The following is a 17,522-nucleotide window of genomic DNA, read 5'->3' as shown; positions in this document are numbered from 1 at the left end:
AATCTGAATGTCTAGAAGAGAGGAAATCTGAATCCCACTCTCCTTCTCGAAGGACCCCTGGAAGAACACACTGGGTTCCCTTGCCTCTTGAAAACTCTACACATTTCCCACTTCAGTTAACTTACAGTAAGATATCTAATTAAGCCACTGGGGATTTTAAAAATATAATCAAAATCACACTAGGTGGTGTTGTACTTAATCTAAAATGTTTGGAGGTCTACCCTCTTAAATTTTTCAGGGTACTTCCCTGGTGGCACAGTGGTTAAGAATCTGCCTGCCAATGCAGGGGACATGGGTTTGAGCCCTGGTCTGGGAAGATCTCACATGCCGCAGAGCAACTAAGCCCTGTGAGCCACAACTACTGAGCCTGTCCTCTAGAGTCCGCGAGCCACAACTACTGAGCCCCCGTGCCACAACTACTGAAGCCCACGCGCCTAGAGCCTGTGCTCCACAACAAGCCACCGCAATGAGAAGCCCGCGCACTGCAACAAAGAGTAGCCCCCGCTTGCTGCAACTAGAGAAAGCCTGCACGCAGCAACGAAGACTCAACACAGCCAAAAACTTTTTTAATTAATTAATTAATTTAAAAAATGTTTTCCAGTCCACAAAACCACACAAAAAAAGTTAAAATTGTTAACTATAGACACTCTGTGGTACAGCAGATCTCTAGACCTTATTCACCGTGTATAATTGACACTTATACCCATTGAATAACAACTTCCCCATTTCCTCCTTTCCCCATCCCTGGCCACCACCATTCTATTTTCTGCTTCTATAGGTTTGACTATTTTAGATCTCTCTTGTGTTAAACATTCTTACACACACACACACACACACACACACATACATACACTACACACAAAAGCAAAGGGATACAAGGACATTTTGGGAGGTAATGGATATGCTTATCACTCTAACTATGGTGATGGCATCACAGGTGTATACGCATGTCCAAATTCATCAAATTGTATACATTAAATATGTGCAGTTTTTGTATATCAATTATACCTCAATAAAGCTGATAAAAATTTTAAAAAAAATTAAAACACTCTCCTCCCATAAAATTTTTAAAAAAATTTTAGAGGACTTCCAATTAAAAGAACAAAAGTTATGTTCCAAATAATAATTGTATCTCTGTATACATGAATAAAAAAAATGATTTAGTTGCCAAAAAAATCACAGAATCAAAAACACGTAGGTTAAAAAAATACATGCATCATAGAAAACTTCTCTGATTAATAAAAGCAAAAGAACTTAAAGGTGTGCTTTGCCACTAAAAAGGAGAGGTAAATTACAGCTTAAATTGAAAAATCTCCAGATGGTGAGAATTTGGCATGCTATCATTCTTTGAAAGTATGTTCCTAGGTGAGGAATTGAACCAACTTGCTTAATTAATTAAAGCATACTAATTGATAAAAATGAGGACATGGTTCCTATTTTCTGGAAGCCACAATATTAAGTAATTAGCTTCAATTTGTCATTCTTCTTCCACTCCATACCTCCCCTTGTGGAGGTGTATGGGTATGTGTGTTGAAGGACCAAAACATATGCCATACCTCTTAGAACAAGTCTGATGAAAGAAAACCAAAGGGCACAGAGGACAGACAACAAAAACACATGGGAGCATAATACCAAACAAAAAGATGACTTAGACATAAGGACAAATGATGATCAAAGAAGGCAAATACTGCAAACACAAGCTTCTGAATATTAATGCCTGCAGATAAATCATTTGTTTTGATGATTATAGAAGTCAGTGAAAGGAGTCTGATAAAGTAAAAGTTTACAACATGAAGAGCAAAATACACCAGGAAAAGTGAACTAATTATTTTAAATTGTCACTATTGGTGGGCAAAGGGAACCCCTCTTCCACTCCTGGTAGGAGGGTATACTGGAACAATTTTTCTAGAGGCTATAAATTGTTTGGGCAATGTTTTTATTAAAAAGTTTTAATATATTTTTATTCATTTAGATCTATGCAATCCACATCTAAGAATTAATACTTAGGATTTATGCAAATATTCCACTTCAAGAATGTAAATTATAACTTGAATAAAATAAGAGACAATTCAGATGTCTAATAAAAGAGGGCTGATTAAATTCTTTTGCTACAACCATTTTATGGAATAGTACGCAGCCATACCAATAATTTTGCAGAAGAATATTTTATAACAAGAAAATATATTCATGACAAGTTGTTCAGAAAATTGACATGTTAAAAGAACACGTTAACAAATTGTGGCATGTTAGTAAATTACCTAAGATGACAGCTCTGGCATCAGAGGACCTGTATTAAAAGTTCCTATTAAAAGTTGCACATCTGGCACCTACTGTGTAAGATGGTAAACTGTTCAAATTTCCAATTTCTTCTTTTGTAAAAAGAAGAATTCTATTTCTTCCTGTCTCATTGTGTTTGGGGAATATTAAAAAAGATAATACATTCAATGCTCTTAGCATTTAACTTGTCGAATAACTGCACATAAATGCTGTTGATAGAACTGTATAAAAACATCATTTATAAAATATATAGTTATTTATGTTGATTTAGATATTAACACTGATATGATATACATATATAGTTATAAACCTCAACTTTTTTATGCTTATCTCTTTGGATTGAGTGTGATTTTTGTCACGTTTGCTTGTTTGTTTGCTTTGCTTTAGTTGTGTTCCCTAATTTTGTATGCAGAAGAGAGCATGAGCCAGGAGTTCTGAAGCCATAACAAACAACCCCAATATCTCAGCTGCTTAAAACAACAAAGGTTTATTTCTCACTCATGCGACAGAACCCGGTGCGTCAGCAGAGGTTTCTGCTGATCATCCTCATTCAGAGACCCAGGCTAATGGATCTGCCACCATCTCAAACTTCAAATCCCCTTGCCAGGGAAAAAGAGAGAATGGCAAATCTCTCACTGCCTCAACTTCTACTCTGAAGTGACACATTTTGCTCACATTTTCTGGCCAAAGCTAGACACATACTCAGGAGAACCTCAATAATAATAAAATGCATTTTTGGGCTTCCCTGGTGGCGCAGTGGTTGAAAGTCCGCCTGCCGATGCAGGGGACACGGGTTCGTGCCCCGGTCCGGGGAGATCCCACATGCCGCGGAGCGGCTGGGCCCGTGAGCCATGGCCGCTGAGCCTGCGTGTCCGGAGCCTGGGCTCCGCAACGGGAGAGGCCACAACAGTGAGAGGCCCGTGTACCGCAAAAAAAAAAAAAACAAAAAAATGCATTTTTAATCAAGAAGAGTTTAAAACTAATAGACTATCATAAGCCATTTAAAATTTTTAAGCAGAACATTGATAGGAGAATTGAGAAAGCTGTGCCCACCTTCCAACCCCATGGGCAGGATGAATCACTGTACATCAATATTGTCTTTATGAGAGTCATCTAACTAAATGAAGGAACAGAAATCAAGGAATCACAGGAATTCAGAGAATTTAAAAGATCCTCTAAATTATTCCCCTACCTTTAAGACATAATGATCACACTTAGTCATCAGCAGCACAAGCAAGTAATCTAATCTAATTCTACCAGGAGAATTGTTTTTTTTCCTTGGCCCCAGCTAGCGAGCTGCTGAGGCTCTCCGGCTGGAGAACCAATGAGCCTTGTAATTGCTTTCCTCACTCATGTAACCACAGCTGCTGTTGTCATTCATAAATTGCAAAACTAATCCTCTGAAAGTTTTCATATTGGCCATTTGCTTTAAGACCTCCAGTGCCCAGGAGTTTGCAGATGTAGCCCTATGAAAAAGGAAGTCTCTAACCACTGGTCCGAGCATTGGACTGCCTGTCATAAATCCTTGGTCTTCATTCTCAAAATTCTTATATTTTGTTACAGTTCCCTGGAAAATCACTTCACTCATCAATACTTCCGTTTCCCTGTGAGGAAGCTAGAGAAGCTTATATTTATCTGTAAAGTGCTTCAAAAGGCTTGAATGAATTACAAAAAACTAAAAAATACAATTCTATACATATCAACACCTTTTTAATAAAAGACTTTAAATATAAGCTATTGTTTAAAAATGGTAGCTAAATAACTTAATGAATCTCTAGAAAGGTAGGAGACAAATATGTGTTTGTCAGAGTTTATTAAACACTGATATATAAAGTCCACAGATAATTCTCTTGCACTAGCATTATATAAAAAAATTTCAAGATAAATGAGAAACCACTGGCAAATATATACATACACATATATGTGTGTGTATATATATATCTACTTAAAGTCATTTTCTATGTTTGAGATATGTTTTATATGCTTTTAAAATTTTTCCATTGTATAATTTATTTTTATTTTTTTAAATAAATGTATTTATTTATTTATTTTTGGCTGCGTTGGGTGTTTGTTGCTGCACGCTGGCTTTCTCTAGTTGCAGCGAGCGGGGGCTACTCTTCGTTGCGGTGTGTGGGCTTCTCATTGCATTGGCTTCTCTTGTTGCGGAACACAGCCTCTAGGCACGTGGGCTTCAGTAGTTGCAGCAGGCGGGCTCTGTAGCTGTGGCTCGTGGGCTCTAGAGCACAGGCTCAGTAGTTGTGGCACACGGGCTTAGATGCTCTGCAGCATGTGGGATCTTCCTGGACCAGGGCTTGAACCCGTGTCCCCTGCATTGGCAGGTGGGTTCTTAACCACTGCGCCACCAAGGGAGTCCTATAATTTGTTATTTTTAGCAATAAATAATACCAGTAGTCCGAGGAATAGTGATTTTTAGTCTTTGTTATTTTAAGAGCATAATAGGCTTACTCAAGCACTATAATCACAATATTTTATTAACGCTGGTAGAACACTGCTTCCAGCCTGGGAGTATTAATGAAAGATGGGGCAATTCAGAAATGCTTCTGAAATTAAAAATTCCTTCTACCCATATCCTACCCTTCTCCTTATAATCATTAAGGATGAATATCAGAGTATGAGAAAATACTATGTTACAAATAATCTTGGAGACTTTAGGAGTTTTCTGCACCCCCCCCCCAAAAAAAACAACTATAAGTAATGAAAAAGACATATGATAACAAATAATGGTGAGGATGTTGAGAAATTGGAACCTTCATACACTTCCGGAGGGAATGTAAAATGGTGTAGTCACTTTAAAGATAGTTTTGTGGTACCTCAAAAAGTTAAACATAGAGTTACCATATGACCCAGCAATTCCTCTCATGGGTAGATATCCAAGAGAAATCAAAAGCACACGTCCACACAAAAACTTGTACATGAATATGCACAGAACATTATTTATGAAGGCCAAAAAGCAGAAACAACCCAAATGTTCATTAACAGTTGAATGGATGAACAAATGTGCTATATCCATACAAATGAATATTACTCAGCCATAAAGTGAATGAAGTACTGACACATGATACAACATTGAAAACATTAAGCTAAGTGAAAAAAGAAACAGGAGAAAAAGAACACATATTTCATATTTATATGTGAAATATCCAGATTAGGCAAATCCACAGAGACAGGAAGTAGATTAATGGTTTCTAGGGGCTAAGTGGAGAGGATAGTGGGGAGTGCCCAGGAAGGGTACAGAGTTTCTTTCTGTGATGACGAAAATGTTTAGGAATGAGGCAGTGGTGATGGTTGGGTATTCTGTGAATATACTAAAAAAAAACCACTAAGTTGTATACTTTAAATGAGTGAATTTTATGACATTTGAATTATATCTCAATTAAAAAATTCGCTTTTCAAAAAGAAGTTTCCCTTCAACATAAAATTAAATTTCTGATCTAACATTCAGATAAAGGAAATCTTTCTCCTTTTCCTCTTTCATGAATAAAATTTGTAATAACTTCAATTACCAGTACCTCTGAAAGCAAATTTCACATTAACTTTGCCATTTTCATGTGAGAGGTGAAATTGTTATTTCTTATTTTGATAAATCAAAAAGAATGAAACCAGCTTTCCCCTAGATGAAGTCTTCCTTCTCCTCCAATTTGTACTGATCTGATAGCAAGAGCACACCTGAGGCTACATGCCGTCTAAGACAAGAAAAGCTTATTCCGAGCTATCTGTCTATACAATACATTTTCAAAAGCCAACAGTACAACTCAGTAGGCTGTTAATAAGTTTTAGAAATGTCAGTGGACAATTAGATGATGTTACTGAGAAAGCTCTGAGCAAATATCCAAACTGTTTTTTTCTTTTTTAATGTAGCATTGAACTGAATAGAAATTGAACAGACCTCAGAGCTAAAGTAGACTGATGGGGTATGTGTGTGTGTGTGTCTGTGTGTCTGTGTGTGTCTGTGTGTGTGTGTGTGTGTAACAGAGAGGGAGAAAGAATGAGATTATATTTCTCCATGTACTTTCACTCATGGATATTGGAGTCATTATTAGTTCTGAAAAGACTAATCTTTCCTCATTCAGGAATCTCAACTACCTTTTAAATAAGATACATGTGAACTAAATTTATTTGACTCACAGGAGGCGATGGGTCACAAGGCCTGAGACCCTCACTTACCCCTTCCAGAGCAAGGCAGAGCAGAGCTTCCCTGGCATTTCTTGATGCTCTCCTCAGCTGACAGCGGGCAGGAACGTGGGTGCTCGCACTTTTTCCCATACCAGCCTACTTTGCAGTCACATCTTCCACAGTTACACTGCCCATGACCTTCACAATGGGAGTAATAATATATATATATGTTATTGTATTTATGAGCCATACATATATATATATATATATATGCACATGTATATGAGAAAAATATACCAAAGCCAGAATTAACTTTCATTTCAACAGTGAATGTCACAAATGAGTCACGATCTCAATTAAACTCAATATAAAACATTAAGGCAAAAGCCCATTTTTCTCAATGTTCTTAAAAACCTGATCTAGGTATATTGATTGATCACGGGGAAAGAAAAACAACAACTCCAGATCAGATAAACAGGTTCATAGGGCTATCAACTTGAATCTTTCAAAATCCAAGTGCATGAGATTGAATTAGTCTGCTAATTTAGTCTGCTAAAAAGGAGGATTTGATGAATTGGGCAATTAATTCACGTGGAGGAGAGCCATAGGAAATGGAAAACAATTTGTTTTTGAAACAGGGTCTTAGTTTCTAGAGTCCCTCACACTTTATTTTCATTATCTTTTTACTACACATTACATGCTTAGCCTATAGACCCTTAGCTTAAAACCAGTAACCTGTGTGGAGTTCGCAACCCTTGAAGACTAATTTCCTATACACAAAAGAGGTCAGGAAAGATATTAAATTTACATGGGCACAGAGCCTGTAAAGAACTGTGACAAGTACTGATATGGTATAGCATAAGATATCAATCAAATAAGTAGGTTCAAATCCTGACCCTGTTCCCTACAGAGTAGGGCTGCTCAAATGACGACCTCGTTGAGGTTTAGTTCTTCATTTTAAATCAGATTATCTACCCACATTTATCAGGAAGTACATAATATATCTTAAAATGCTACATAGAAGTGAGCAATTTTTATTTTTATTCACTTAAGCCCACATATACAACCAAGTAGAAATAGAAAGGAAAGGAAAGCACGACAATTTAGCTGAGCTTTTCCTAACTCCTAATAACCATTCAGATACTCATTACAGATACAATGTAAAGTAGATTTCTATAATTTCTCCAAAAATGTATGAAGAATTTTAAAGTGGAATTACACTTTCTTTAAGCAAATCAAATATAATGCTAATGAATAACAATCGCTGCTATTCTGTACTTGGCATCTGATATTAATATATATCACACAATATGGAAACCGGTATGGACCAGTCTTCAGGGAAGGCTGGTCTGTTTTATCAGTATTCCATGAGGTCTGTGGTCAGATGTCCATCTTTTGAGTTTGAAGTACTGGACAATTCACCTATCAGGAAGCTTTTCACTATCTATAAATCTGGTTCTTCACGGAACAAATCATAAAACCATAGGTCAAAGTAGGATGAGCTATTAAGGATCACAGAGTCCACATCTCTCATTTAACACTAAATTCAATTCAATGCACATTTATTGAGCACCTACTACGTAACAAAGTCTATACAACAAATTGCTGTTAATACTTTGCCTTAGAGCTCATCATCTTAAAGGAAAAAACTTCTGATTGCTAATAAATACATATTACGTGACTATGATCATTTGGACTTTCAAATATAAGAATTTTTATTACAATAGTTTGACTTAATAGCAATTATATCGCAGAGATTGTTGGGTTCCATGGCTTCTTGCCATTTAACCTGGCTTAAGAAGTTCCTACCCATCTTCCCAATCCTCGTGTATTGGGTTGGCCAAAAAGTTCATTTGGGTTTTCCCTTAACATCTTACAGAAAAACCCAAATGAACTTTTTGGCTAACCCAATAATTTATTTATTTGTTTGTTTGTTTGTTTTCGGCTGAGTTGGGTCTTCGTTTCTGTGCGAGGGCTTTCTCCAGTTACGGTGAGCGGGGGCCACTCTTCATCGCGGTGCGCGGGCCTCTCACTGGCTAACCCAATAATTTAGAGCAAAATTTGCAAACAGAGGTATATTGCAAATGTATAGATAAATAACAGTTTTTAAAACAAAATCTTTAACGTTTAAAGTACAATCAATTCTGCTGTTTTATGGGAGCCAGTGGCTTTGAAATTCTTGGAGACAAGAGGTTTCATTTCAAGGGCAGTTAGATCTACCATGAGGAGGCTGGACAAAGTACAAAACATACTGCCATTTGTGGAAAACAAATTGACACTTCAACAATAAAAGTGAAAAACAGAGTTAGATTGAAAGGGGAAAAAAGCTTTACTCTTGACACTTCAAAATAGCTGTGAAAGTTAGAACAAAACATCCAGTAGGTGAGGATGCCAGGAAATCTGTGACTACCCAAGAGGATGCCACGTGCTGCTGCAGGTGCCTGGAATTCACAGGCAGGGAAGGTCCTAATCCCTTGGCACGTGGAATAAAGTAGGAACCTGTGAGGAGGGAAACGGGGACTAAAGGGAGAACGTCCTCAACTTCTGTAGTTGGTTTAAGAGCAGCCATTACCTTCTGAGATTAATTCACATGTCAACATTAAAAAAAACTGTGGAGGGCTTCCGGGAAGATGGCGGCGGAGTAGGACGCTGAGATCGCCTTCCTCCCCACAGATACACCTGAAATACATCTACACATGGAGCAACTCTGGCAGAGCACCTACTGAACGCTGGCAGAAAACCTCAAACCTCCCAAACTGCAAGAAACACCCCACGTACCTGGAGGGAATTAAGAACGCTGCTTAAAGGAGCTCCAGAGACGGGCGCGAGCCGCAGCTAACAACGCGGACCCCAGAAACGGGCATGAGACGCTAAGGCTGCTGCTGCCGCCACCAAGAAGCCTGTGTGCGAGCACAGGTCACTCTCCACACCCCCCTTCCGGGGAGCCTCTGCAGCCCGCCACTGCCAGGGTCCCGTGATCCAAGGAAAACTCCCCCGGGAGAACGCACGGCACGCCTCAGGCTGGTGCAACGTCACGCCGGCGCAACGTCACGCCGGCCTCTGCGGCCGCAGGCCCGCCCCGCACTCCGTGCCCCTCCCTCCGCGAATCAGCGGCTCCTTTAACCCCGTCCTGTGTGAGCAAAAAACAGACGCCCTCAGGCGACCTACACGCAGAGGCGGGGTCAAATACAAAGCTGAGCCCCGGGAGCTGTGCGAACAAAGAAGAGAAAGGGAAATCTCTCCCAGCAGCCTCAGAAGCAGCGGATTAAAGCTCCACAATCAACTTGATGTACCTGCACCTGTGGAATACCTAAATAGACAACGAATCATTCCCAAATTGAGGAGGTGGACTTTAAGAGCAAGATTTATGATTTTTTCCCCTTTTCCTCTTCTTGTGATTCTGTGTGTATGCTTCTGTGTGAGATTGTCTGTATAGCTTTGCTTCCACCATTTGTCCTAGGGTTCTATCTGTCCGTTTTTTTTTCTCTTAATAATTATTTTTTTATTTCAATAACTTTATTATATTTTATCTTATTTTATTTCACTTTATCTTCTTTCTTTTTTCCTTCCTTCCCTCATTCCTTCCTTCCTCTCTTCCTCTGTCCCTCCCTCCATCCCTCCCTCCATCCCTTCTTTCTTTCTTTCTACTTCTAATAATTCTTTCTACTTTTTCTCCCTTTTATTCTCAGCCGTGTGGATGAAAGGCTCTTGGTGCTGCAGCCAGGAGTCAGTGCTGTGCCTCTGAGGTGGGAGAGCCAACTTCAGGACACTGGTCCACTAGAGGACCTCCCAGCTCCACATAATATCAAACGCCAAAAATCTCCCAGAGGTCTCCATCTCAACACCAGCACCCAGCTTCACTCAACGACCATCAAGCTACAGTGCTGGACATCCTATGCCAAACTACTAGCAAGACAGGAACACAACCCCACCCATTAGCAGAGAGGCTGCCTAAAATCATAATAAGTCCACAGACACCCCAAAACACACCACCAGACGTGGACCTGCCCACCAGAAAGACAAGATCCAGCCTCATCCACCAGAACACAGGCACCAGTCCCCTCCACGAGGAAGCCTACACAACCCACTGAACCAACCTTAGCCACTGGGGACAGACACCAAAAACAACGGGAACTACGAACCTGCAGCCTGTAAAAAGGAGACCCCAAACACAGTAAGATAAGCAAAATGAGAAGACAGAAAAACACACAGCAGATGAAGGAGCAAGATAAAAACCCACCTGACCTAACAAATGAAGAGGAAATAGGCAGTCTACCTGAAAAATAATTCAGAATAATGATAGTAAAGATGATCCAAATCTTGGAAATAGAATAGACAAAATGCAAGAAACATTTAACAAGGACCTAGAAGAACTAAAGATGAAACAAACAATGATGAACAACACAATAAATGAAATGAAAAATACTCTAGATGGGATCAATAGCAGAATAACTGAGGCAGAAAACGGATAAGTGACCTGGAAGGTAAAATAGTGGAAATTACTGCAGAGCAGAATAAAGAAAAAAGAATGAAAAGAACTGAGGACAGTCTCAGAGACCTCTGGGACAACATTAAATGCACCAACATTCGAATTATAGGGGTTCCAGAAGAAGAAGAGAAAAAAGAAAGGGACTGAGAACATATTTGAAGAGATTATAGTTGAAAACTTCCCTAATATGGGAAAGGAAATAGTTAATCAAGTCCAGGAAGCACAGAGAGTCCCATACAGGATAAATCCAAGGAGAAATATGCCAAGACACATGTTAATCAAACTGTCAAAAATTAAATACAAAGAAAACATATTAAAAGCAGCAAGGAAAAAACAACAAATAACACACAAGGGAATCCCCATAAGGTTAACAGCTGATCTTGCAGCAGAAACTCTGCAAGCCAGAAGGGACTGGCAGGACATATTTAAACTGATGAAGGAGAAGAACCTGCAACCAAGATTACTCTACCCAGCAAGGATCTCATTCAGATTTAATGGAGAAATTAAAACCTTTACAGACAAGCAAAAGCTGAGAGAGTTCAGCACCACCAAACCAGCTCTACAACAACTGCTAAAGGAACTTCTCTAGGCAAGAAACACAAGAGAAGGAAAAGACCTACAATAACAAACCCAAAACAATTAAGAAAATGGGAATAGGAACATACATATCGATAGTTACCTTAAATGTAAATGGACTAAATGCTCCCACCAAAAGACACAGATTGACTGAATGGATACAAAAACAAGACCCATATATTTGCTGTCTACAAGAGACCCACTTCAGACCTAGAGACACATACAGACTGCAAGTGAGGGGATGGAAAAAGATATTTCATGCAAATGGAAACCAAAAGAAAGCTGGAGTAGCAATTCTCATATCAGACAAAATAGACTTTAAAATAAAGACTATTAGAAGAAACAAAGAAGGACACTACATAATGATCAAGGGATCGATCCAAGAAGAAGATATAACAATTGTAAATATTTATGCACCCAACATAGGAGCACCTCAATACATAAGGCAAATACTAACAGCCATAAAAACGGATATCGACAGTAACACATTCATAGTAGGGGATTTTAAAACCGCACTTTCACCAATGGACAGATCATCCAAAATGAAAATAAATACGGAAACACAAGCTTTAAATGATACATTAAACAAGATGGACTTAATTGATATTTATAGGACATTCCATCCAAAAACAACAGAAAACACATTTTTCTCAAGTGCTCATGGAACATTCTCCAGGATACATCATATCATGGGTCACAAATCAAGCCTTGGTAAATTTAAGAAAATTGAAATTGTACCAAGTATCTTATCCGACCACAATGCTATGAGACTAGATATCAATTACAGGAAAAGATCTGTAAAAAAATACAAACACATGGAGGCTAAACAATACACTACTTAATAATGAAGTGATCACTGAAGAAATCAAAGAGGAAATTAAAAAATACCTAGAAACAAACAACAATGGAGACACGACGACCCAAAATCTATGGGATGCAGCAAAAGCAGTTCTAAGAGGGAAATTTATAGCAATACAATCCTACCTTAAGAAACAGGAAACACCTCGAATAAACAACCTAACCTTGCACCTAAAGCAATTAGAGAAAAAAGAACAAAAAAAACCCCAAAGTTAGCAGAAGGAAAGAAATCATAAAGATCAAATCAGAAATAAATGAAAAAGAAATGAAGGAAACGATAGCAAAGATCAATAAAACTAAAAGCTGGTTCTTTGAGAAGACAAACAATATTGATAAACCATTAGCCAGACTCATCAAGAAAAAAAGGGAGAAGACTCAAATCAATAGAATTAGAAATGAAAAAGGAGAAGTAACAACTGACACTGCAGAAATACAAAATATCATGAGAGATTACTACAAGCAACTCTATGCCAATAAAATGGACAACCTGGAAGAAATGGACAAATTCTTAGCAAAGCACAAACTTCAGAGACCGAACCAGGAAGAAATAGAAAATATGAACAGACCAATCACAAGCACTGAAATTGAGAGTGGGATTAAAAATCTTCCAACAAACAAAAGCCCAGGACCAGATGGCTTCACAGGCGAATTCTGTCAAACATTTAGAGAAGAGCTATCACCTATCCTTCTCAAACTCTTCCAAAATATAGCAGAGTGAGGAACACTTCCCAACTCATTCTACGAGGCCACCATCACCTTGATACCAAAACCAGATAAGGATGTCACAAAGAAAGAAAACTACAGGCCAATATCACTGATGAACATAGATGCAAAAATCCTCCACAAAATACTAGCAAACAGAATCCAACAGTAGATTAAACAGATCATACACCATGATCTAGTGGGGTTTATTCCACGAATGCAAGGATTCTTCAATATACGCAAATCAGTCAACGTGATACACCATATTAACAAATTGAAGGAGAAAAACCATATGATCATCTCAATAGATGCAGAAAAAGCTTTCAACAAAATTCAACACCCATTTATGATAAAAACCCTGCAGAAAGTAGGCATAGAGGGAACTTTCCTCAACATAATAAAGGCCATATACGACAAACTCACAGCCAACATCATCCTCAATGGTGAAAAACTGAAAGCATTTCCACTAAGTTCAGGAACAAGACAAGGTTGCCCACTCTCACCACTCTTATTCAACATAGTTTTGGAAGTTTTAGCCACAGCAATCAGAGAAGAAAAGGAAATAAAAGGAATCCAAATCGGAAAAGAAGAAGTAAAGCTGTCACTGTTTGCAGATGACATGACACTATACATAGAGAATCCTAAAGATGCTACCAGAAAACTACTAGAGCTAATCAATGAATTGGGTAAAGTAGCAGGATACAAAATTAATGCACAGAAATCTCTGACACTCCTATACACTAATGATGAAAAATCTGAAAGTGAAATCAAGAAAACACTCCCATTTACCACTGCAACAAAAAGAATAAAATATCTAGGAATAAACCTACCTAAGGAGACAAAAGACCTGTATGCAGAAAATTATAAGACACTGATGAAAGAAATTAAAGATGATACAAATAGATGGAGAGAAATACCATGTTCTTGGATTGGAAGAATCAACATTGTGAAAATGACTCTACTACCCAAAGCAATCTATAGATTCAATGCAATCCCTATCAAACTACCACTAGCATTTTTCACAGAACTAGAACAAAAACTTTCACAATTTGTATGGAAACACAAAAGACCCCTAATAGCCAAAGCAATCTGGAGAACGAAAAACGGAGCTGGAGGAATCAGGCTCCCTGACTTCAGACTTTACTACAAAGCTACAGTAATCAAGACAGTATGGTACTGGCACAAAAACAGAAAGATAGATCAATGGAACAGGATAGAAAGCCCAGAGATAAACTCACGCACATATGGTCACCTTATCTTTGATAAAGGAGGCAGGAATGTACAGTGGAGAAAGGACAGCCTCTTCAATAAGTGGTGCTGGGAAAACTGGACAGGTACATGTAAAAGTATAAGCTTAGATCACTCCCTAACACCATACACAAAAATAAGCTCAAAGTGGATTAAAGACCTAAATATAAGGCCAGAAACTATCAAACTCTTAGAGGAAAACATAGGCAGGACACTCTATGACATAAATCACAGAAAGGTACTTTTTGACCCACCTCCTAGAGAAATGGAAATAAAAACAAAAATAAACAAATTTGACCTAATGAAACTTCAAAGCTTTTGCACAGCAAAGGAAACCATAAACCAGACGAAAAGACAGCCCTCAGAATGGGAGAAAATATTTGCAAATGAAGCAACTGACAAAGGATTTATCTCCAAAATTTACAAGCAGCTCATGCAGCTCAATAACAAAGAAAACAAACAACCCAATCCAAAAATGGGCAGAAGACCTAAAGAGACATTTCTCCAAAGAAGATATACAGACTGCCAATAAACACATGAAAGAATGCTCAACATCATTAATCATTAGAGAAATGCAAATCAAAACTACAATGATATATCATCTCACACCAATCAGAATGGCCATCATCAAAAAATCTAGAAACAATAAATGCTGGAGAGGGTGTGGAGGAAAGGGAACCTTCTTGCACTGTTGGTGGGAACGTAAGTTGATACAGCCACTGTGGAGAACAGTATGGAGGTTCCTTAAAAAACTACAAATAGAACTACCATATGACCCAGCAATCCCACTACTGGGCATATACCCTGAGAAAACCATAATTCAAAAAGAGTCATGTACCAAAATGTTCATTGCAGCTCTATTTACAATAGCCCGGAGATGGAAACACCTAAGTGTCCATCATCGGATGAATGGATAAAGAAGATGTGGCACATATATACAATGGAATATTACTCAGCCATAAAAAGAAACGAAATTGAGCTATTTGTAATGAGGTGGATAGACCTAGAGTCTGTCATGCAGAGTGAAGTAAGTCAGAAAGAGAGAGACAAATACCGTATGCTAACACATATATATGAAACTTAAGAAAAAAAAAACTGTCATGAAGAACCTAGGGGTAAGACAGGAATAAAGACTGTGTCCTACTAGACCTACTAGAGAATGGACTTGAGGAGATGGGGAGGGGGAAGGGTAGGCTGTGACAAAGCGAGAGAGAGGCATGGACATATAAACACTACCAAACGTAAGGTAGATAGCTAGTGGGAAGCAGCCGCGTAGCACAGGGAGATCAGCTTGGTGCTTTATGACCGCCTGGAGGAGTGGGGTAGGGAGGGTGGGAGGGAGGGAGACACAAGAGGGAAGAGATATCGGAACATATGTATATGTATAACTGATTCACTTTGTTATAAAGCAGAAACTAACACACCATTGTAAAAAAAAAAAAAAACTGTGGTGGCATAAAACAAATCCGTGAACATGGTCAAAAGCTATCAATAGAGATTTTTAGAATTAAAATCTGGTCCAGTTAATATCTAAAGAAGTCAGATTAATTGTGGGTGCTTCAACAAATTTTGCAAAATGTACAGATGCACTAGCTAGAAGAAATCTCTGCAAGTCTTTCCCCTTTCTGCCCTCATATTCACTCTGTTTTCTTTTTATTCTATCTTCCTCACTCAGTCTTTAATCTCTGTGCTTTTCCCCACTAATGTTATGCAGCTTCACTTTTCTATCCCTTTGCTATTTCTGTGCACTACTACAAACTCCAGAGGTAAATGTGGCCTGTAAGGTCTTCACGTCTACTCCCTGTGCATTTAATGCAGCATCACAAACATTCTCAAGGATTACTCCTATAAGTGTCCGCGTCACCTCCAGGCATCACCAACTCCAAATAAAGTTGGGAAGACGATGTAAAGTGTGTCCTCACTTTTACCATGTGTGTGATGATCCCTAAGCTTCCGTGCTTCTGCCTCAGGCTTGTACCCCAGCCCCTGCTTCATTTGATCAAAAGATGCTCTCAAAAACAGCTGCAGGGGCTTCCCTGGTGGCGCAGTGGTTGAGAGTCCGACTGCCGATGCAGGGAACACGGGTTTGTGCCCCGGTCTGGGAGGATCCCACATGCCGCGGAGCGGCTGGGCCCGTGAGTCATGGCCGCTGAGCCTGCGTGTCCGGAGCCTGTGCTCCGCATCGGGAGAGGCCACAACAGTGAGAGGCCCGCGTGCCGCAAAAAGAAAAAAAAAAAAAACAGCTGCAGTCAATTGTGTACACACTGGAAAGAACTGATGAGATCGTGTCATTGCTGTGTTTGGCTTGTGATAAAAGGTTTGGCCTTTAAATAGGAAAGTATCAAAGTGGGAGAACATCGCCTAGTTCAGGACGGCCACTGCTCCTCAAATCAGCCACTGATGTGTCTTCTACACTTTGCCATTAGAAACCAACATCCACTGAACAAGTTCAAGCTGAGGAAAGAAGGGTTATGGCAATATGGATGACTTCAAGTAAACCATCCGTAATGAAATTCCTGAGAGTCAGTGAATATATGGCAACCAGGTTAAATGATGAAATAGTGGCATATAGAGTTTTTTTGAAGGTGTCATCGTTTTGGGAAAGTAGGAATACCTAAATCAAAGACCCCAATGAAGATCACAGAAGAAGCAAATGTAAAAGCAACAGAGAAAAGGTTTAAATAACTAGTGTAGCATGATGAAAAATAGTATCGACAGTGGCACTGCCTAATCTAAATGTTGATCAGAGATTAATTTGACAAGTTAAAACATAAACATAACTTTACTTTCACAGTAACAAAAATTAAATATGTTCTACATCTTTTAATAACTCAAAGTCACACGTTGTCAAAAATATGTTATGGATCCCACTTTAAATGAAACTGTACTTTTTCTATAAAATCCTTCATGGTATTTTATCAGTGGAGTTAGGAAAATCAGTTAGAAATGCAATGTATTGATACCAGATTCTGTAGCAGGTATTTAGCCTTTCAGAAAAGGCAGGAAATCACAAATTGAAACTGCAATTGCTTTTCTGAGGTGACAAGTTTCTCAATTCCAGCATAAAAGTTATGCCAAAGAGAGAGAGAGAAGGAATCATTTTATAGCGATAAAATGAAGATGAAAATGCTTGGTTTTGATTTATAAAGTAGAGTTTAGAAATGATAAAATCTATTTAGCATGAAAATCCTTTAGACTGCCATAACATACTATATCAAGGTCTTTCCTAAACAAGTAG

General features: G+C 38.6%; 1 protein-coding gene across 2 annotated transcripts in view; it reads right to left on the bottom strand.

Annotated features, from left to right (window-relative positions):
* Nucleotides 1–17,522, bottom strand: part of ITGBL1 (integrin subunit beta like 1) — a gene marked incomplete at both ends in the record, with an annotated part of 215,289 nt that overhangs the window by 80,997 nt on the left and 116,770 nt on the right. For both annotated transcript variants that reach the window (XM_082859496.1, XM_082859497.1), the window contains one exon: nt 6,463–6,609. In XM_082859496.1, the coding sequence (XP_082715622.1) occupies nt 6,463–6,609 (147 nt within the window). The remainder of the gene's footprint in view (nt 1–6,462; nt 6,610–17,522) is intronic.

The sequence above is a fragment of the Leucopleurus acutus genome (assembly GCF_964270905.1).
Source record: "Leucopleurus acutus genome assembly, chromosome: 18".
Lineage (NCBI taxonomy): Eukaryota > Metazoa > Chordata > Mammalia > Artiodactyla > Delphinidae > Leucopleurus > Leucopleurus acutus.
Note: the sequence above shows the minus strand (reverse complement) of the source record. Positions and strands in the feature narration are given on the sequence as shown.